The sequence below is a fragment of the Glycine max genome, chromosome 5 (genome assembly GCF_000004515.6).
Source record: "Glycine max cultivar Williams 82 chromosome 5, Glycine_max_v4.0, whole genome shotgun sequence".
Taxonomy (NCBI): domain Eukaryota; kingdom Viridiplantae; phylum Streptophyta; class Magnoliopsida; order Fabales; family Fabaceae; genus Glycine; species Glycine max.
Genome location: NC_038241.2, coordinates 2,472,665 through 2,493,947, shown reverse-complemented (window position 1 = coordinate 2,493,947; position 21,283 = coordinate 2,472,665). Strand labels below are relative to the sequence as shown.

Below are 21,283 nucleotides of genomic sequence, written 5' to 3'. Positions count from 1 at the left end.
AGGAAATCTACGTCTCAGGAATTTGTTTGGTATAATTCATACTAAAAATAAATATAATTCATAGCTCCATAATGATTTATCAGTTAGCAATAATAAATAAAAAAGATGATATATATATATATATATATATATATATATATATATATATTTATCTACAACTAGAACAATACATTTATGAAAGTAGTATTGAATTAGTCAACTCAAAGATAAGATTTATTTTCAAAAGAAATCGTCAATATTAACGTCTATTAGCTTAAGTTGTAAGGAAATCAATTTCTAATTTTGTGACCAAAAATAAATAAAGTGAAAGAGCTTTACTCCCTTAAAAGAATTTATCTTATTCGGCATATATTATTCAAGAAGTAATATCTTTAGAATAAGTTTGGACGAAAGTCTTTAACCATTTTTTTTTTTGAAGAAATTAAACCAAAAGTTAAAGAAAGTTGTTGGTTGAGAAATTAATACAAATGGCCAATCATACATGTCCTTAGCAAAAAAAATATTTGAAAACATTATCATTTTTTGTGAGCATATTATTAATACAAACCTGTGATAAGAGTTGACCCATGCATGTGCCTGAAAAGAAAATTAATGATATCCAACACATGATAATTCATCCTGCACGTGTAAGTTAAAACCAATAGATTCTCACTGAGCCAAATAATCTAAATAGTCATATATTTCCTCATCGAATAAAATTGCTCACATTTACTTCCTTCATTCCACTGTACGTATGAATTCTCATTTTCTTTTGTTATGCCAACAATCAAAAGAGTACTCCAATATTTTTTATTTTATGTAGAAGGAAATTAAGAGTTGGAAAAACCTAATTGAATGCTTTGCATCCATGAAACATATATATAGAGAAAAGTATGTAACAAAAAAAAATACATTATTGCATGCTTATATTATTTGATGAATATTGTTTTGGTGCGATATATACAGGAACCACCCGTGACTAATACCGAAAGTTCCATACTGGAGGCTCCGCCTAGCACATCCCCAAACAAAAAAGAAGAGGTTAAATTTATAATGATAAAATTAGTTTTTTTTTTTTTTCTCATTCACTGTTGAGAAACTAATTATAAAAACAATTATTACTCATATGATTCAGAAATATAAGGTTAGTTAGATGATTAAAAAAGAAGATCTCAAGTTTAATTAATTTCTCTTGCTAACAAAATTAACATTCTAATCATTAATATTTATCGATAAAAAAGAAAAATTTAAATTACTCATGTCATAAGTTTGTGATGGCTGATTGTAGGTTGTTAATCAGCTTGAGACTGCCAAAGCTGAAATGGGTGTAGCGAGAGAAGAAAATCAACTGCTAAAGACGTGTTTGAACAAAATAATGAATGAATATCGGACACTAGAGATGCAATTTCAGGATATACTAAAGCAACAAGGGACAAAAAAGAACGCTGATAAAGGAAATGATGATAAGCATGAAGAAATATTAGAGGAAGCGGATCTTGTTTCCCTCTGCCTTGGAAGAGTTCCAAGAAGTGATGAGAAAATCAAAGTTTCTAATAAGCCATTGAAGGATGATGAAGGGTTGACTCTTGGACTAGAGTGCAAATTTGAAACATCAAAGTCAGGAAGCACAAATGAAGCTTTACCTAATAATCCAAGCCCAGAAAATAGTTGTGAAGTAGTACCAAAGGAAGAAGGTGGGGAAAGTAAGGAGGCACTAAAGACAATGAGATCAGACACAGAGGATGAAGTTGCTCAGCAAAATCCTACAAAGAAACCTCGAGTTTGTGTTAGAGCAAGATGTGACACTCCAACAGTAAATCTCTCTTCTCTCAACTCATTCCATTTAACCTATGATATACCTATATACACATGAGAAATTATATTTTAAATATATATAGACTCTAATTTTTAAAATAATATATAGACTCCTCTAGTCTTGAACAGTTATAAATATATATAGAAAGCTATTTGTTTAAGCTTTGATATATATATATTAATTGAAACAGATGAACGACGGATGCCAATGGAGGAAATATGGACAAAAGATTTCAAAGGGAAATCCTTGCCCTCGAGCTTACTATCGTTGCACAATTGCACCATCATGCCCAGTTAGAAAACAGGTATCTAGCTATATGACTATATATACATTAATTACATACATTGACGAGTCACAATTTAATAACGCAAAGGAAAATTATTGTTGACACGCATTTGGGGGGGTTGTACTTTATACACTCCATTGAGTAAAACAGTCAAGATAGAGATAATTTTTTTTATAAATATATATTTGCTTTCTCTTCGACTTGTTTTTACTCTTTCTTAATCTATTTCTTCTTCTTTTTTCATTATATTGCTTATGAAAAAATTGTAATTTTTCTCTCCCCAATTCATCCTAAACTACCAAAAATAGAGTGAATTTTCGTTATAATTTAAAAAGAGAAAAGTAAAAAATTGCAATAACACTAAAACTTATGTCTTATAAAAAAACCTAAAAAATAATAGATAAGGATATAAAGAGAAAGAGAAAAAAAACTTTGAAAATATGAAAATTATAGATTTAATTAAGTTTTTTTATACCTGGAATATAGGTCATTTTCAAATTACTATTTAACATTCATTTTTTTCAACCAAATACCTGGAAAAAAAATTCAATTTCATTTTACTATTTGTTAATCGCCTTCTGTTAAGTAATGACGTGACAGACGGAATATCACATCATCACGTTTTGTCATGGACACCCAATTGTCATATCACCACCTTCAATGACGTGTCCGTGATTGAACATGATGACATGACATTTTGTTTGTTACGTCATCATTTAACGGAAGAAGACTATCGATAGGTTAAAAATGACCTATTTTTCCAATATGAAAAACTTATTTAAACAATATATAATTGATATTTTGTGATCTATGATTAATGTATAACATGTTATGTCTTTCCCGACTCTTCCTTCACTATCCAAAATATATATCTCACAATTTGATCTTGTTGGCTCTCTTTTAAATTTGTCCAGATATTAAATATTCACTCTTAACTCTTTAATTTCACCTTTAATACTATTTTATTAATTTAGTTCAGTTGATTAAACATGATAAATTGATAGCTAAGTTATTGTAAATTTTAAATAGTATTTTTTTATTCCTACCAATAAAAAATATTATTAATTTAATGTATTTCTTATTTTAAATGAGAAATTATCTTTAAAAAATAAATAGGATAAAGTTTCTTAAGTCTATATAAAAGTAAACTACATACATGTTCATCAAATTATTTTAATTAATTTTTAATTTTTTTGACAAGTTTACAAATATTTGATTAAATAAAATGTTTGAGAAACGATTTTTTTCTTATAAACTTATAAGATTTGCTTTTAAATATAACTTGAATTTATGATTACCATTTTTATTTTCAATAAAATAATAAAATTTATCATTTATCATTTTATATGAAATTAAATTATTTATTTTGATAAAATTCCTCTTTATCATTTGTTAACTATAAAATTATTTTTCTGAGTTAATTAAATTTTTCATACATAAAAAATAGATCATTTTCAAATTATTACCTAAAAATTCATTCTTTGTCAAATAACTATATGAAAAAAAAAATTATTTTAACTTATTATCTATCGTTAGTTTTCTTCTGTAAGTGATGACGTGACGTGACAGACAAAATATTACGTCATATTTTTGTCCCTTAAATCATCACTTAAGATAACTAAGAGAAGATAATAAATAAAATTAAATTTTTTTCATGTACTTGATTGAAAAACAAAATAAATATTAAGTAATAATTTGAAAACCATCTATATTTTATGCATGAAAAATTTAATTAAGTAAAAATTATATTCCAAATTTAAAATTCTATTTATAGAAATACTATTATTAACTAAAATGCACTTCATGTATATAAAGTGGAGTATTGATAATTATTTTTTTCATCCTATTTTTTTTATCACGTCATATATATACCATATTTATAATTATTTTTTCAGGTGCAAAGATGTGTTGACGACATGTCCATTTTATTCACCACTTACGAGGGAACCCACAACCACACTCTTCCACCATCAGCTACTGCTATGGCATCCACAACTTCCGCAGCTGCATCCATGTTATTGTCTGGTTCATCAACCTCTAACTCTGCCTCAATACCTTCAACAGCAACCACAAATCTCCAAGGCCTCAACTTTTATCTCTCAGACGGTTCAAAACCAAGGCAACTATACCTCTCCAACCCTGCACTATCATCTTCACTTTCACATCCAACCATCACTCTCGACCTCACTACTTCACACCCTTCAGCCTCTTCCTCATCATCATCACCCTTTGTCAGATTCAATTCAAACTACAACAACAATCACCAACCCAGATACCCCTCTTCCTCATCAAGCCTAAGCTTCAGTACTAGTAATTCCTCCGAAATTGCTAATGCTATATCTTGGAGCAACGGCTTCCTCAACAATAATAGGAACATCCTTAGCAGTGTGAACTTTGGAAGACAACAAATGGAAAACATGAACCAGTCCTACATGCAAAAGAACAACAACAACACAAGCCTTCTTCCTCAAGCTGATACTATATCTGCAGCAACGAAAGTGATCACAGCGGACCCCGCTTTTCAGTCAGCTTTGGCAGCAGCACTTACTTCGTTTATTGGCGGTGGTGGTGTTGGAAACACGCGAGGAAGTCAAGGTGGTAATGTTGTTGGAGAAAGTTTGAGTTTGGGTCAGAAAATGAAATGGGGTGAGGTGTTTCCAGCGTCTAATAATTCTAATTCTTCAATTTCGAACAATAAAGTCAATGGTTGTGCATCCAGCTTCTTGAACAAAACGCCGGCAGCGAATACACAGACGAAAAATTTGATGTTTCTGCCGCCGTCGTCATTGCCGTTTTCTTCTACTCCCAAAAGTGCATCTGCATCTCCTGCTGCTGATAATAGCGACACCACCACCAATTGACCATTAAACTGGTCATATTTCTCTATAGCTATATATATCTATAGATACATATCTAGCTACTTTATTTTATTTTTTCAATTTTTATTTCTTGAATTGCATTGATGTAATTATAAGTAAGATGCTAAGTAAAATTTAGCATAGACACATAATAAAGTATGAACATAGATGTTTTTCCCTTGATTTTGGGATGAGAGATACGCTATCGAAAATTGAGTCAAATGCACCACTAAAATAATTTGGATAAATACTTGGTGTTGCAGCTGTGCAGCAAAGGATTAGCGGTTGCACACTTTCTCTCAATATTTTTTTAATATTAAATTTAATTAGTATCTTTATATATTAATTAAGAAATTAAAAAAATATATATTAGGATTCTCCTATAATTTTCACAATAAATATCTTCTTTATTTTTTTAATCAATATCTTAAAAGACCCTTGTTAGCAACATCTTTTCTTAATTTGTAGGTTGGTTTTGACTTTATCTAAGTCAGTAACTGCGGCTCTTCCAACCTACTAAATTGTATGCAAACTGTTTTGCTGCTTGTATCATGTCTGTGATGAGCCTGACAATAATTGTAACTATTCTTTTTGTAGGAGATCATGGAGGATAAAAGGAAAACTCATCTTGCGGGTTTGCCAATGAATTTCCTGGGGAGGGGCGTTATGATACTAGCTAGATATAAAGCAAGTTCAGAATCAAGTTATATATAACACGTTTGGTTGCATATCTCAATCTAGTTTTTCACGTGAAAAAGTCGTAACTATATATAGCTTCTACATTTTAGACATTATTTATTGCTTCTCAGCTGTTTTATGAGAGCAAGGTACGTTGGGATTTATGATAAGACAAATGCTAACTAAGTCTTAAGGACACTAATTAAAAAGGTAAAAGAGAATGATAGTTAAGCAGCACAATCATAGCAATTAATCTTAATCCACCTTATCATACGACAGTGCCAGCAGTGGATTTATCATAAGGGTCTTTCTCCTTGTTAAGGAATTAAAAAAGAAAAAATAATTAAAAATTATATAAGAGCACAATTAAAAGTCATAAAGAGTGTATTTTTACACAGTCTCGTGTTCTTCACTAGTTACAGGCAAAGGGAGAAGTAGTTTTTCTTTAATTATTACCTCTTTCTACCCTTGGTTTTATTTTGAAGTCTTTTGCTGTTACAAATTTTTTTTCGTACTCAAATATTTTAGGTATCCATACCTGCGTCCTCCGTTGCATCTTCTAAGTTGAAAGGAGCACTGAAAGTCTGAACTCTGAAGCAAACATGGTTGCAAAGTCCGGCACTAATTATATATCTTCTTCCCTTTTTTATATATTGATTTTTATCTATTTTCATCCTCTTTTTATTCTGGCGTCTTTGTTTGTCCCCAAATTTTATTTTGTTCCTCCAGAAACTTGTTCTTCAATCTTACTATTATACACTGTGATTTGTATAGAGAGGTGAGTTGCAACAAAATATATTATAAATTTATTCATGTGATTAGTATTGGTTTATTGAAAATTTTAAAGATAAATTTCTGTGATTTATGCTGATTTGTATTGGTTATTTTATGTGATTAGCATTTTTTAAATGTGGTAAGTGGGTGAATTGATTAAATATATCTGTGTTGTTGAATTTTATTTTCACGCATACAACGACTGTAAAATATATTTTTTGACTTTTAATACTTAATTAGTTCGGGGAATATATGATAATATAACCCAGATGATTGTAACCATAAAAATAATATTATCTGGATGGTGGATACATAGATTACAGATATGAATTAATGTGATACTCAACCAGTGCCAGACACATCAGTTTCTTTCTCCGTCAATCATTGTTATATATTTGAATAAAATAATTCTGAAAGTCCTAGTATACGATGTTTACTTACGTTGATTAAGATTTATCTTGTCTTCCTGTTTTTAGAGCCAAATTAAGCGACGCAACTGTGATAATTTTAAGGGCCCAAAATACTGAAAATAGTAGTGGACGCATATATGACTATGAGAAAGCAGATAGTTTAATTGTGTGACATTTTTAAGTCTTGAACTGAATATTAGTGAATCTCCCAATCAGTTCTAAAAATTGAAACTTGTAGAGTACTATAGATATCTTGTGATTAAAACTCTATTTATAATGATTAAAAATAAAATATAAAATACATATACTCTTCTTTATAACGAATACATATACTCTTGTACACACAAAAAAAAGTGGCATTTTGATTGTCCCTTCTAATAAGGATATCTCCAATAAAACAATTTCACCAACTTTTGTTTTTATCATTGTTATATTTTTTTATATTATCACATAATTTTTTAGTAGTTTAATTAATTTTTTTACTTCAGCCTAATAATTCTAAGAAATTTTTTAAATGAATCTCACAACCTATTTCTCATCTTTATATTTTATAACTATTTAAATTTAATGTTTTTTCTTAATTTAAAAATAATAAACGAATATTATTTGTAATTAAATGTTTATCTTAATTTTTTAAAGTGTACAGAAAATATTGTAAATTTTAATTAATAACAATTTAGTTAAATATGTTAACAAATATTTAACATTATATTTGTTTTTTTAACTAACAATATCATATTGATACGAAATATTCATTATAAAAAACAATAACTAATATTCATCGAAAGTGAACACATATATATATATATATATATAATGAATATTTATCTTTCAATATAATTTATTTAATATTCAAATTTAAACATTTAATCACTTAATTAAAAAATACATTTCATTATCATTTGTCTTAACCAGGATTTTAGTATAACATTATATAATTATAATATAGTTGAATTATAAGTATCTTTCTAATCAAAACATTTGTAAATATGTTATTCGAGTCTGCTTAAAGAAGATGATATATATTTTCATTTAACTTAATGTAAGTATATTACAAAACTGAGATGAAAATCAGTAATTACTTTATGTGTCAGAATACTTATCACACTTGCATCTACGAGTAAGTTGTAATACATTTGTATCTATTTGGAAAAGCCTTTGTCATATTGATAAGGAGTTAAGGACGGTATACGTATAACACTTGCATTCATGAAAAGGCATCTACTCGACATCATAGGACCCATTGGTCTGCTTCGAAGAAGGCTTTTGTTATTTATGCATTCCTTTTTTCCATATACACACCCCATTAATATTTTTGGTGTAAATTATTAACATACTTCAACTGAAATATTAATGCTTATTTTCAAAAAAAATATTAATTATGAAAATTATGATTATGAAATTACTCTCTTTGATAAAATTATCTTTATTAAAAAGTAATCATTAGAGAATATGTCATGTTTACTTGAATGAGTTATTTATCTTATATTTATGTATTATACAATGTTAGATAAATTTAAGAGTTCTACATAGAAATTCACTCTCTAAAGTTAATATTGCTAAAGTGTGTGTTTAATCTGAGTCAGATTAAATTTTTTGATTAAAAATAAATTTTTATTGGTACGAATTAGTTAAGTAATGTTACTTATATTTAAACAATTCTTTTAAGTTTAATGAAAAGATTTGTTAAAAAATATGTTCTTAACTTTAAGCAACTCGCTGAATATCCTCTTACAAGTTTATTTAAATACTTACGTGAGAAATCAATTAAATAGATATTACTAAATTTATTCATGAGATGGATTTTGTTCAACCATTTCAGCCAGTGAAATGTATTTTGGACAGATGAGAGAATTATTGTATGGCTCACTCCTCTTTAGATGCTAACAATTTGGTTAGTAAAGGATGGATGTTTGTTGGAATCCTCCCCAACAAGGTTGGTCAAAATCTAGATGCTGATTGCTGTGGTCAAAATTGGAAGAGCTACATCCTTTTTAGCTGAGTTATGGTTTTTTTTTTTACATGATCATGGAGCTTCAACCCTCTTTCTTGAGCCACTTGTTGCTCAGTGATTCCTTGGGAGTTACAACTCCTTGTTCGGTTGCTTTCTAGTTTGTTTTTTTGGGACTTTTGGCCCCTTGGTTTCATCCTATACCTTCTCATTCCAGCTTGCTGCCACATTTCTTGAGCTTTTGGGCAGTTCACAAACAAGTGTCATGCATTCTCAAATTTAGACATACAATAAGTACAAGTTGAAGTACAACTTACACCTTTTTGAACTAATTGAGCTCTAGTTGGAAGACAATCTCTTTGAATTCTCCTGGTGAAATGTTTTATTATTGGTGGTACTTTCAATTTCCAAATCCATGACCAATTTCCTTCAACCTTTAAGTGAGAGGTGTCCAAAATTGATCCATTATACTGTGATAGGCACTTCCAACATTGTAGTTCCCATCTTCACTAATCATCGCATCATTCGCTTGATAGTTGAGAAGTACTTTTTACTGATTAATTAATTATAATTTTATTACAAGTTGATGAATGATGATTAACATAAACCTCGTAAAATAGTTTTTTTTTTTGGAAAAATATATGAATGATTTTAAATATTTTGTAAAACTTTCATACTAATTATATTCTATTTATCAAATATATATTTTTATTTAATACTTTCTTGGAGGGCAATAGTAGATATAAGTACAGCATTCCAAGCAATGATATTTTGATTTACACACATTTTTTATTTTAATATTACATCAAAATTCACTTTATTTTTAATCTATAACAATGAATACAAATACCTAAAAAATTTATAATAATTAAAACCCATTTAATTTCAATCAAGTGAGTTAAACAGGTATTCAACATATATCATTTATCTTTGTCTCTTTTTTCTCTCCATCACATATCATCTATAATATCTATATTTTTTTCCATGTCCTATATGTATATTAAAGATATGTATTAGTATTTTCCTAAAAAAAAGATTCCACCACCAAATTATATATGATATTTTAAGCGTTGTTTGGGGAAGGGTGATTAGACCCCGACTCAATTACACCACGCTTCTAAATTCTGAGAATGAATTCGTAAGATCGAAGCAATAGCCTTTTTCTCTGCCGCCACTGGTTTCGATCCCACACCCACAAACGCAAACCCTCCATCCTTTGAATGCTCTTGCGTTTTCCTTTCACTACCTCATTCCTAACTCACACACACACAACGGGTGACTCAATTTTTTCTCCATTTTCAATTATATTTTTTTTATTTGTTAATTTTGTTGTCTTTTTTGTTCGAATTTTCGTTTTTTATGACCTGAATTATTGATGATTGCTACAGAGGGTGGATCTACATCAAAGCCCCCTTTTTTCAATGTTTCTTGGAAATTCCCACTGTTTTTTGATTTTGGGGTTTGTTGTTGTGTTGCGGATGAAGCTGTGGTGTGAGATTAGTGAAAAATTTATTTCTTTTTTCTAAATTTGGCGTGAGTTGTTGCCCTAGGATGATTGTGAAAATTTTGCAAGTTAAATTCTTGAATTATATCTTCAAATGTGTTCTTAGTGTTACCCCTCATTTTCCACGTCTTTAGTCTGTGTTGGAATCTGAATTGACCTGTTGGTTATGCTTCTTAATAGTTTTTTAATAGAAAATTGAAGTTATTTCCGTTTTCTCTTTGTGGCTGTTGGTTTTTCTAGGTGATATCAATGTCGACTCCTGCTAGGAAGAGGCTCATGAGAGATTTCAAGAGGCTGCAACAAGACCCGCCTGCAGGAATCAGCGGGGCACCTCAGGATAACAACATAATGCTGTGGAACGCTGTCATATTTGGGTGAGTTGAATTGAAATTGGATAAAGAGAAACTATTCTGCTTACTTGAATAATATAGTCATACTGCTATTATTTTATTTTTTCCCACACTTTGTGTAAGTATGGATGGATAAGCAATTTCTGCTTTCTTGTCTGCTTTGGATTGCAGTCCTGATGATACTCCATGGGATGGAGGTGAGTTTGTCTTTTTACCATGGCTCCTATTTTGGAAACAATTTTGATACATGTCAACTCAGTTATTTAGCCATCCTGTACATTGCATGCAATTTTAATGATTCTGTTAATATTACATGAACATGCTTTGTAGGTGGTATTAGGATTATGTTGCAAAGAATGTCATATCACTTCCATCCTTTAAAAGATTTTGGGAAGCTCTCGACAAGTTTCTAAATTATCTTAAAATTGAGAATTTCTTTAGAATTGGCATGTAGATGTTGCTTGGGGGGTTGATGGTATTTTGTTTTACTTCTCTCTTTTGTTGTTGGTCTCCAATGAGTAAAGAATTGGTTTTTGTTGATATTATTGTTTTCTTTTTGGTTTCTGATATGGCAGTATTAATTCTAATTTCTATCTATTATATTGTCTTATGTAAGAACACTTTTAATGTTATTAGTGGGTACGCACCTCAGGTTGGGTTAGCAGAACACTTTAAGGTAAAATTTTGGGAGGATCTAGAAGGGGTACTTCAGGATATACCCCAAGGAGAGAAAGTTTTCCTAGGAGGGGATCTCAATGGACATGTAGGTAGCGTGGCTAGAGGTTTTGAGGGGGTGCATGGGGGTTTTGGCCTAGGGGAGATGAATGGGGAGGGTAAATCCATCTTGGAGTTTTCGGAGGCTTTGGATCTTTCTATAGCCAATACATGGTTTAAGAAAAGAGAGGAACATCTTATCACTTACAAAAGTGGAGGGACATGTTCTCAGATAGATTTCTTCCTTATCAGGAAGTCTGATAGGAAGTATTGCTTGAACTGTAAAGTTATCCCGGGAGAGAGCTTGACTACCCAACATAGAGTTTTGGTTATGGATGTAAGAATTAGAGATAGGGCAAAGAGAAGAAGTCCTATGGTAGCACCAAGGATCAAATGGTGGCACTTGAAGGGTGAAAGACAAGGAATCTTCCAACAAAAGATATGGGAGGGATGGTGTGGACAATCACAAGGAAGTGCAAATGATAGGTGGAACAAGATGTCCCAAGAGATTATTAAAGTGGCTAAAGAGACGTTGGGTGAATCTAGAGGTTTTGGACCTAGGGGTAAAGAATCGTGGTGGTGGAATGAAAATGTTCAGAGCAAAGTTAGAGTAAAAAAGGAGTGTTTCAAGGAGTGGTCTAGGTGTAGAAATTCTGAAACTTGGGATAAGTATAAGATAGCTAGAAATGAAACCAAAAAGGCGGTGAGTGAGGCAAGAGCCCAAGCTTTTGACGGACTATACCAAGCTCTAGGAACCAGGGACGGAGAAAGATCTATATATAGGCTTGCTAAGGGTAGAGAGAGGAAGACTAGAGATTTGGATCAAGTAAAGTGTGTTAAGGATGAAGAAGGCAAAGTCTTAGTGCATGAAAAAGATATCAAGGAAAGGTGGAAGGCGTATTTCCACAACTTATTTAATGATGGATATGGATATGACTCTAGCAGTCTAGACACAAGAGAAGAGGACCGGAACTATAAGTATTATCGTCGGATTCAGAAACAGGAAGTAAAGGAAGCGTTGAAAAGAATGAGTAACGGTAAGGCGGTGGGGCCAGACAACATACCTATTGAAGTGTGGAAAACTCTTGGAGATAGAGGTCTTGAGTGGCTCACCGAACTCTTTAACGAAATTATGAGGTCAAAACGCATGCCGGAGGAATGGAGGAGAAGCACGTTAGTGCCAATCTATAAGAACAAGGGGGATATACAAAATTGTGCAAATTATAGAGGAATCAAGCTCATGAGTCATACCATGAAATTATGGGAAAGAGTGATCGAACGGAGATTAAGAAAGGAGACTCAAGTTACTGAGAATCAATTTGGTTTCATGCCGGGAAGGTCGACCATGAAAGCGATTTATTTATTACGGCGGGTGATGGAGCAATATCGCATGGCCCAACAAGACTTGCACTTGATTTTTATTGACTTGGAGAAAGCGTATGATAGAGTGCCTAGAGAGATTTTGTGGAAAGCTCTAGAGAAGAAAGGGGTTAGGGTTGCATATATTCGAGCTATCCAAGATATGTATGATAGGGTATCGACTAGTGTTAGGACACAGGGTGGAGAGTCAGACGATTTTCCCATCACAATTGGTTTGCATCAAGGGTCAACCCTTAGCCCCTACCTTTTTACCTTAATTCTGGATGTCCTCACGGAACAAATCCAAGAGATAGCGCCGAGATGCATGCTTTTTGCAGATGACATAGTCCTCCTTGGAGAGTCGAGGGAGGAGTTGAATGAGAGGTTGGAAACTTGGAGACGAGCTCTAGAAACACATGGCTTTCGCCTAAACAGAAGCAAATCGGAGTATATGGAATGTAAGTTCAACAAAAGAAGGAGGGTTTCTAACTCAGAGGTGAAAATAGGAGACCATATTATCCCTCAAGTCACACGGTTTAAATATCTTGGGTCTGTAATACAGGATGATGGGGAAATTCAAGGGGATGTGAATCATCGCATTCAAGCAGGATGGATGAAATGGAGAAAAGCATCGGGGGTGTTATGTGATGCAAAGGTACCGATCAAGCTAAAGGGAAAGTTTTATCGGACTGCGGTAAGACCGGCAATTTTGTACGGAACAGAATGTTGGGCGGTCAAGAGCCAACATGAGAATAAAGTAGGTGTAGCAGAGATGAGGATGTTGCGGTGGATGTGTGGTAAGACTCGACAGGATAAAATTAGAAACGAAACTATTAGAGAGAGGGTTGGAGTAGCGCCTATTGTAGAGAAGATGGTGGAAAATAGACTTAGGTGGTTTGGGCATGTAGAGAGAAGACCGGTAGACTCTGTAGTGAGGAGAGTAGACCAGATGGAGAGAAGACAAACAATTCGAGGCAGAGGAAGACCCAAAAAGACTATAAGAGAGGTTATCAAAAAGGATCTCGAACTTAATGATTTGGATAGAAGTATGGTACTTGATAGAACATTATGGCGGAAGTTGATCCATGTAGCCGACCCCACCTAGTGGGATAAGGCGTTATTGTTGTTGTTGTATATTGTCTTATGTTTCTGTTAGAGGTGATGACTCTTATGTTTCTGTTAGAGGTGATGACGTGACGGAATAAGATTTTTGTTGTTCTTGTGTTTGTGTCAGTGATTGTGTTTACTTTTGCGAGAGATATAATTTTTTCCTCTTGAAGCTGTATTATGGTTTTGAAAAGTTAAATGAAAATTGGATGCTCATAGTCAGATAATCTTTATGTATGTACTTGGGAGTCATATTTTTTCTCTGAACATTATCACCATAATGTCTACATATTTTGAGTTATCCAGGCACGTTTAAGTTGACTCTCCAATTTACTGAGGATTATCCAAACAAGCCACCAACTGTACGATTTGTCTCTCGAATGTTTCATCCAAACAGTAAGTTTTAGGTGGAAAAGATTAATCTTCCTATCCGTAAATTACCTATGTAGCTACTAATGTCATTTTTCTACTCTTGGAAGTTTATGCGGATGGAAGTATTTGTTTGGATATATTACAAAACCAGTGGAGTCCTATATATGATGTAGCTGCTATACTCACTTCTATCCAGGTATTATCTTGTATAGTATAGTCAACAATTCTACATATCTTTTCATTCCTTCTTTAGTATATTACAAATGAAGATAGTATGCACATATATTTTTACATAATTAACTCTACACTTGAGGTTTAGTTTGTTTGCGTCGACCTATGCATGGCCACACCTTCATTTTACACAAATTAATGCAGGATCCTGTGGCTCTTCAAATTATTTATGCTTTTTTTATCTATAGAAGAGTTAGCTACTTAAAGGCATTGCTTTTGTTGTAAAATGTCCCATTCTGTTTGCTGATTCATGTCTTGATTCATTTGTAATGTTAACTTGGCTTTCCCTTTTTCACCATTAAATTTTGCATTTTCAACAGTTTGGAGTATGCAATTCTGAACATGAATTTTGTAAAATATTATCATTGTCTTGTTAAATGTTTGATCTCATTTACTGTCAGTTCAGTTGTAGTGTATTTCTAGAATTTCAAGCCTTGAAATTTGTAACACCTTTTATAGAACAGGCTGGTTTTCTTATCTTAGCTTCCTTGTTTGTGGGGATAAGGGGCTAAGAGTTTTTTTAGGTCTGACTTGCTAAGAAACTGCGTTGTTGTTCAGATATGATGTATTTTCACTTTTTCTACTTTCATGCATACTAGCTTTAGAAGGATTTCGGATCCTCCTGTTTGTAGACTTGTCTTAATGGATTATTTTGCTAATAAAATTCACAGAATCATAGATAGATGCTTGTTGTATTTCTTTTCCTCATATTTTTGTTTTGGGGGGGGGGGGGGGGGGGGGAGGGGTTCATTCTTGTTAAGAGGGATGTCCTAACTCCTAAGACATGGTGAGGGGATGTGAAGGATGGGCTAAATGTGAGTATTAGAACTCATCGGAGAATGGGAATTGAACTGGTATAAGGTGCTTCCCGGAAAATTGTGTGCTACTACCACTATGCTACAAGGCCATCATTGGCACATATATCAGTTGTTTTACTTGTATTCATGGTGTATAGTAGTCAGCATGTTATAATTATTTTCTGAAAGGTAATTATTACTCTGTGGCAGTCATTGCTTTGTGATCCCAACCCAAATTCTCCTGCAAACTCAGAAGCAGCTCGAATGTTTAGTGAGAACAAGCGTGAGTACAATCGAAGAGTGAGAGAAATTGTGGAGCAAAGTTGGACAGCTGACTAAGCTTATCTTCGCATGCTTGTGGGCCTTTGAAGTCATGAATTAGATTGCACTGCTGGAATAAGAATCATTGTGCCAACTTACTGAATTTTATGCCGCATTCCTTACTCTTCTGAATGTTAGGATCATCTCATCTTTAATTCATTGTAGTTTATGCATTGTCCATGTCAGTTCATGTATTATAGAATCCTGTCAATTTGCACCAAGTTGTTGTCAACACAATGTATAAGTTGTAGTTTTCTGAATTGGTTACGATCACAAGGATTTGTTAAACTAGCTTCAATTTCTATGGTTTCGTTGTCACATTGCATCTAGGATCTTGCTTTCAACCTTTTTGTTGTGACTTGACGTACTGCCTATGAATGAGATGATTTGATCATACTACGATGCTATGACAGAGTGCACTAATACTCGCCAGAAAAACTTTTGCTTTCTTATATGATTTACAGATTTAGTTTCGTATAGATAGGAATTTACATGATAAATGTCTTTACTGATGGCATATTACTGGAGGAAGCATAGGTTAGACGGGAACATACGGGGGAATAATTTATATGACAAATACTATGGGGCTGAAGTTCTGTACTATAGTATTTATCATGTGAAAGATGGAGGGGGGTTGCTAAACAGGGGTCTGTGCTCTATTTTTCAAGCACAGGTTTAATCAAAGGATAAAATTGGGAAGTTTTTTTTAAGTGTTCTTTGTATTATTCTTTAATTAGAATTAGAGTTTTATTTTAATAATTTACATGATTAAAAAGTTTTCATTAAAAATTTACACCAATTACTGTAGTGAAACTTAAATTTCAATTGGAGGTCAACACTAAAATCGCATAAGGAATTGTATGTAAGTTTAATTCTTGATCAAAATGTTAGTACTAATCAATTCAAATTAGGGATCAAACATGCAGTTGATCAAATTGAATGAATAATAGGTGGAAAATATGGTCGCAAGTTGTGGAGAAACACTAAATTGTTTGAGAATCCCGCAAGTTGTGGAGAAACACTAAATTGTTTGAGAATCCCGGTTGAATGCCAATTAGAAGTCTCAGGACATTTGTTTCACAGATTTGTTATATTTTCGGAAATGTAATTTAAGGAAATATTATTTGATAAATAATTTTAATTCTTGAGAATGTTTTTAAATTTATTTTAATTCAAAAACAAAAATATTAAATATATTTTTGGTAATTATTATCTTCAATATAATTATTTAATAATTATAAAATTAAACATGCAATTTTATCTTATCAATAATCATTTTTTTATTTTTTAATTCTTTAATTATTATCGTTAACTATAATAATTAACAATATAAAAAAATGTTACAGATATTAATTAACTAACTAAAGGTGAAATTTTCTCTTATAATTAAAATAATATCTTGTTATAATTATTAATACCATAAAATATGTTGTTGCATAAATAATGCAGTTAGAAAGGTATTTTTTTGGACATGACAATTAAAGTACAAATCCATAAAAAAGAATTACATTTTTTACTTTAAATAAATAATTAAAGTAAAAATTTAAGAATATATTTATTAAAAAAATTATTTGAAATATGTTATAGTTTTAAGTTAATGATAAAAATATTCTTATCTTTTAAAATTAAAACATTTATTCATGTTAAAAAAAACTTAAAAAAACATATATCAACGATGGTTCACTTCTAGGAATGCCATAACATAAAATGCTACTTCTTACCAAACGGAATATAATGACAGTAGTTTACACATTACTTGATTATTATATATTATAATGAATGGCAGGTTAATAAGTTTGTTAACTTTATATAATAACCATTCAAAAGTCATATCTTAGTTAAAAAAGTAAATTAACAACATAAATTAAACTCAAATTATTTTATTCTCCTTATCCAGTTATTATTATCAAATTATAAAATAATAAGGAGAAATTGACTATTAGTAGCTAACTTAACATTTGACAATTAGCTGCCATTCAATAAATTATCTAATCCAATTTTAAAAACCTCAATTTAAGAAGATACCATTTCTAATCCAATTTATACATAAAGATAGAGTTAGCACCATGAAGAGATATTGATTTTTTTTTATGGAAGATATTGATAATTTTTTTTTTGAAAGGCAATTTTTTTATTAGCATCCAAGCTAGGAATGCATCACAAGGTGTGTACAATCCTAAACCCAAACAGTACTAAGAGATATTGATAAGTAAAACACCAATTTTCTTCTCTTTTTTTATATTGAATTGGTGTTATGTTCAACTTCAATAATTTGAAACACATCAGTCAAGAAGATATCAGTAAACACGAATTTTCTGATAAAAAATTCAGGTTAAAATATTCTCAGTTTGGACCACCTTATCATATATGATGGTATCATGTTCCGATTCAAACATGTAATTTAACATGTTAAAAAGAATAAAAAATAAAAAAGGTTGAAATCTGCATATATATATATATGTGTGTGTGTGTGTGTGTGAATAAATAATTACGAAACATGCAAATTATGTCAGAAATCTATTTGTCTTTGCATATATTATAAAAGCACCTATAGACAAGATAAACCAGAATATTCCGTACAGTTTGGTTTGATTAACAATTAAACATTAAGACACAAGCACAAAATATATATCTATTGCCAACTGATAAAAAGAGATGTAATGCAGCCTTGGACAGCAAACGGTGAGAAAACAATTTTCATGTTTCATCTGTTTTCCTGTAGAGAGGATAACTGCACACACATAAAACACTGTAGACAAAGCTTTGTGAAAAAAATTCAGATCTGCAAAGCTTGTTTACGCGACTTCTGTCAAAATCATCTCATCAGGGGTCTGAACATCCTACAACGTGAGAGAAGCAATGTGTTAGCCATATAAGCTTTTTCGCAACTTTGTAAAAATTGCACTTTCATAGTGAACTTACCATATTTTCTTTGTTTCCCTGTGCATTATCTTCAGCATGTGTGGGGCTAATTGGAGCTGTGAAAAAAAATAATCATGAAACGTTGTTAGACTAGCTGGACTAAAAAACAATCATCAGTATCAAAATTGAAAATTTGCTGCATTCTTGCCTTTTATAACATCAGATTTCTTTCCTTGTTTCTTGACCTCGCTTTTTTCCTTATTAGTTTGTTGCGTAGTTGGCTTTTCTGATTTTTTAACCAATCTAGAACTCCCACTGTCAGAAGCAGGTCTTGAATTTGCAGAGTTCTTGAGATTTTCTCTCAACCTGGATCCGGGGTGGTTATTCTTTTGGCTAGTTTCCTTCTTGGTTGACTCTATTTTAACAGGAGCAGGTTCAGTGGATTCAGTGTCCAAGGGTTCAGGCTTCAGTTTTGCAGTGTCCATGGTGGACGAAGAACTGCAGTGCACTTCTTCATCATCGGAGGATCCAGTTCCTTCCTCTGGCACCTGTGTAATGCTTTCAGACACTTGTGGCTGCTCTATATTTTCTGCAATGTCATAGCTTTGAAGCAGTTCTTTCACTTCTCCAAGTTCAGCAAGCTGATGTCGTTGCACATAAGACTTTAGCTCATCTTTCATCTTCTGAAACGGCTATGGTTGATGATGTTGAACCAAAGAGTCATGAAAGGGAAAAGGGTTCAATTACTCAGCAAAAAATTAAGGCCAAGGATAGTGCTAACTGCTGCAGTCCATAAAGATAGTATGGAAGACAAGTGAATTAATAATAAATGTGTGTGTTTCTGTATTTGTATTGCCTATGAATATGAATATGAATATGAATTCACGGTGTTACCTCACATCTTGCCTCCGAGGCAAGTTTGAAGAATCCAAGTGAAACTGAGTGCTTGTCAGCAGACTCAGAGAGCTTGATCTGGTTTAGCCAATATGAAGAGGAAGATAAGAGATTGAACTTCATTCGGCTTGATGTTCTTGAAATTTCAGAAGCGGGTGTCTGGCTTCTGCTTTGAGACCCTTGGACATTACCAGACCTCATTGTTCTGCTCTCTGAGATTGGGGTAATGTTACCAACCAACTTTAGGTTTGGAGTGGGAGATGCTTTCACAGGATTGGAGAGCCTTCTTGGTGGTTTAGCACTAGTAGACTTGTCCTTGTTGCCAGAGAAATCAAGACCACATACACTTCTGCTTAGACGGGGAGTACTTAACCCCCTGAAAATGAAAGTGAGAGGTTTTTAACATATGTACTCCAATTTCACATCTCACAATCACAAAAGCCACTTGTTTCATGTTGCCTTGTGAGGAGACAGTGCAAACAGCAAAGCAATTAAAAAGTACTGTAATTAATGTCAGAACTTAGAAGTAGCGCGAGATATAAGAGTGCAGACAGATATCGTCATTAGAACTAGTAGAATATTCGGAGATCCCAAATTGTTTGTTTTTCTTTTATATGTAGCTTTCGAAGTTCCAACAAAATTTGGTCCTAATTCAAAAGCATGGGCTAGATAAAACCATGGAACATCGGCATTCAAATTAGAGAATTTTAAGGCCTGAACTTCCAGAACAGAATATACAAAATTTGCAACCTCTTCGGAAATGAAACTTTGAACTAATCATTTAGTCCCTATAAGTGATAGTACTAATTTAAAATTTAAAAATCAGTCTTGTACATAAAAAAAAAAGCTTTAGTCACAACTCACAACTGACCAAAACTTAACTATTTAACTCAAGAAACATAGTAACAACATAAACCAAGGTGTACTAATAAAAGCGTGTAAAGTCGCTAACTAATTTTTTTTTTCATACAAGACTTATTCCTAAATAAGTTTCACATATAGGGAGCAAATGAAAACTTTAAACAAAAGAAGCAAAAACACACACTGAATCACATGTTCTGTAATCCATGTTGGTGCAGAGAATTCCATCCATATGAAAAGCCGAATTAGTAAGATCAAACTTCAATATCTTTTTGGGTAACCAGATGTATCTGGGACTTCTTATTTGGCACCCAACTAATCATCTCCCAACGGGTCGGCCCATTTTAGGATAAAGTGGTACCTCCCGCTGTGACTCCATACCCAAGCCGAAGATTGAACACCAAACCTTAGTTAAGAACTCAAATGCCAAACCACTTGTGCTAATAACTTTTGGTGAACCTCAATATTTCAAAATTTATATTACAAATCAAGTTCCTCCAAATCCCATAACAACAAAACGTAAAAAAAGTGGTACCGTTTAGATTCAGAAGAAATGGAGCGATCAGGTGCGTCTGGCTTGTTTTCCTTGGATTTAGAGGAGGAACGAAGCGCGTATCTCTGAAGCTTGGGTCTCGCAGAGTTCCCTGAAAAAACAGAAGCACACAATTCAGTTACACGCATAAATAAATGAATAAACAGATTCAGTCAAATAGGGTGAGAGTTAGAGAGAGTACCAGCAGAGAGGGGCTGCTGTTCCTTCACGGGTTCTTCCATCGTCTCCTTCTGAATCTGAAATTGAAAAAGCAACACTAATCGAATGTTTCTGTTGCTTTGTAACTGCTCTTGCTACGTTTTTATGTTTGAATGGAATCATAAAAACACGAGGAGCCGGGGAGCGGGAAAAATACGAACGGAAAACTCAAAATTTGGTGTTACGGATGAGATGATGACGTGGAAGAGAGAGAGGCTTTGGCAAAGTGGTCAAAAACTGCTTTCCAGTTTGCATATTAACACCTTCTCCATTAGACGAGGACTACCAGAAATATAGCGTGTATTTGTATTTTTATTTTATATTTTTTTAGTAAAATTAATATATTTTTTATTCATATTTCATAATTAGCGTGTATATACTAATATTAGTTTAATATGATTCTTGTAT

At 32.4% G+C, this 21,283-nt stretch overlaps 3 protein-coding genes and 1 non-coding gene across 6 annotated transcripts in view; 3 read left to right on the top strand and 1 right to left on the bottom strand.

Moving 5' to 3' along the window:
* Positions 1–6,319, top strand: part of LOC100793946 (WRKY transcription factor 72A) — a 7,108-nt gene extending 789 nt beyond the window's left edge. The window contains exons 2-6 of one of the 2 annotated variants that reach the window (XM_014775431.3): positions 946–1,020; positions 1,268–1,792; positions 1,986–2,099; positions 3,977–4,953; positions 5,537–6,319. In XM_014775431.3, the coding sequence (XP_014630917.2) occupies positions 946–1,020; positions 1,268–1,792; positions 1,986–2,099; positions 3,977–4,942 (1,680 nt within the window). In that variant the 3' untranslated portion in view covers positions 4,943–4,953; positions 5,537–6,319. Of the gene's footprint in view, positions 1–945; positions 1,021–1,267; positions 1,793–1,985; positions 2,100–3,976; positions 5,116–5,536 lie in introns of those variants that run through there. The other variant, XM_006579478.4, reaches the window with a different exon arrangement.
* Positions 2,660–2,806, top strand: MIR4371C (microRNA MIR4371c). The gene has a single exon (NR_048690.1). It is a non-coding gene; the product is annotated as a microRNA MIR4371c (primary transcript).
* Positions 6,320–9,665: 3,346 nt separating the features above from the next.
* Positions 9,666–15,901, top strand: LOC100802605 (ubiquitin-conjugating enzyme E2 2). Of its 2 annotated transcripts, none has more exons than XM_003524854.4 (6): positions 9,666–10,027; positions 10,497–10,630; positions 10,778–10,803; positions 14,093–14,182; positions 14,266–14,354; positions 15,397–15,901. In XM_003524854.4, exons 2-6 carry the CDS (start codon positions 10,506–10,508, stop codon positions 15,523–15,525), a joined length of 459 nt encoding a protein of 152 aa, XP_003524902.1. In that variant the 5' UTR covers positions 9,666–10,027; positions 10,497–10,505; the 3' UTR covers positions 15,526–15,901. The 2 variants fall into 2 exon arrangements, with proteins under 2 accessions (XP_003524902.1, XP_025984417.1); XM_026128632.2 differs by lacking the exon at positions 15,397–15,901 and adding an exon at positions 14,597–15,071 and having other exon boundaries at positions 9,798–10,027.
* Positions 15,902–18,014: 2,113 nt separating this feature from the next.
* Positions 18,015–21,099, bottom strand: LOC100793420 (uncharacterized). Its single transcript, XM_006579476.4, has 6 exons — positions 20,859–21,099; positions 20,660–20,768; positions 19,264–19,639; positions 18,578–19,061; positions 18,430–18,485; positions 18,015–18,347 (listed from the first exon to the last, which is right to left on the bottom strand). The coding sequence occupies exons 1-6, from the start codon at positions 20,896–20,898 to the stop codon at positions 18,303–18,305; spliced, it is 1,110 nt and encodes a 369-aa protein (XP_006579539.1). The 5' UTR covers positions 20,899–21,099; the 3' UTR covers positions 18,015–18,302.
* Between the last annotated feature and the right edge of the window lie 184 nt (positions 21,100–21,283).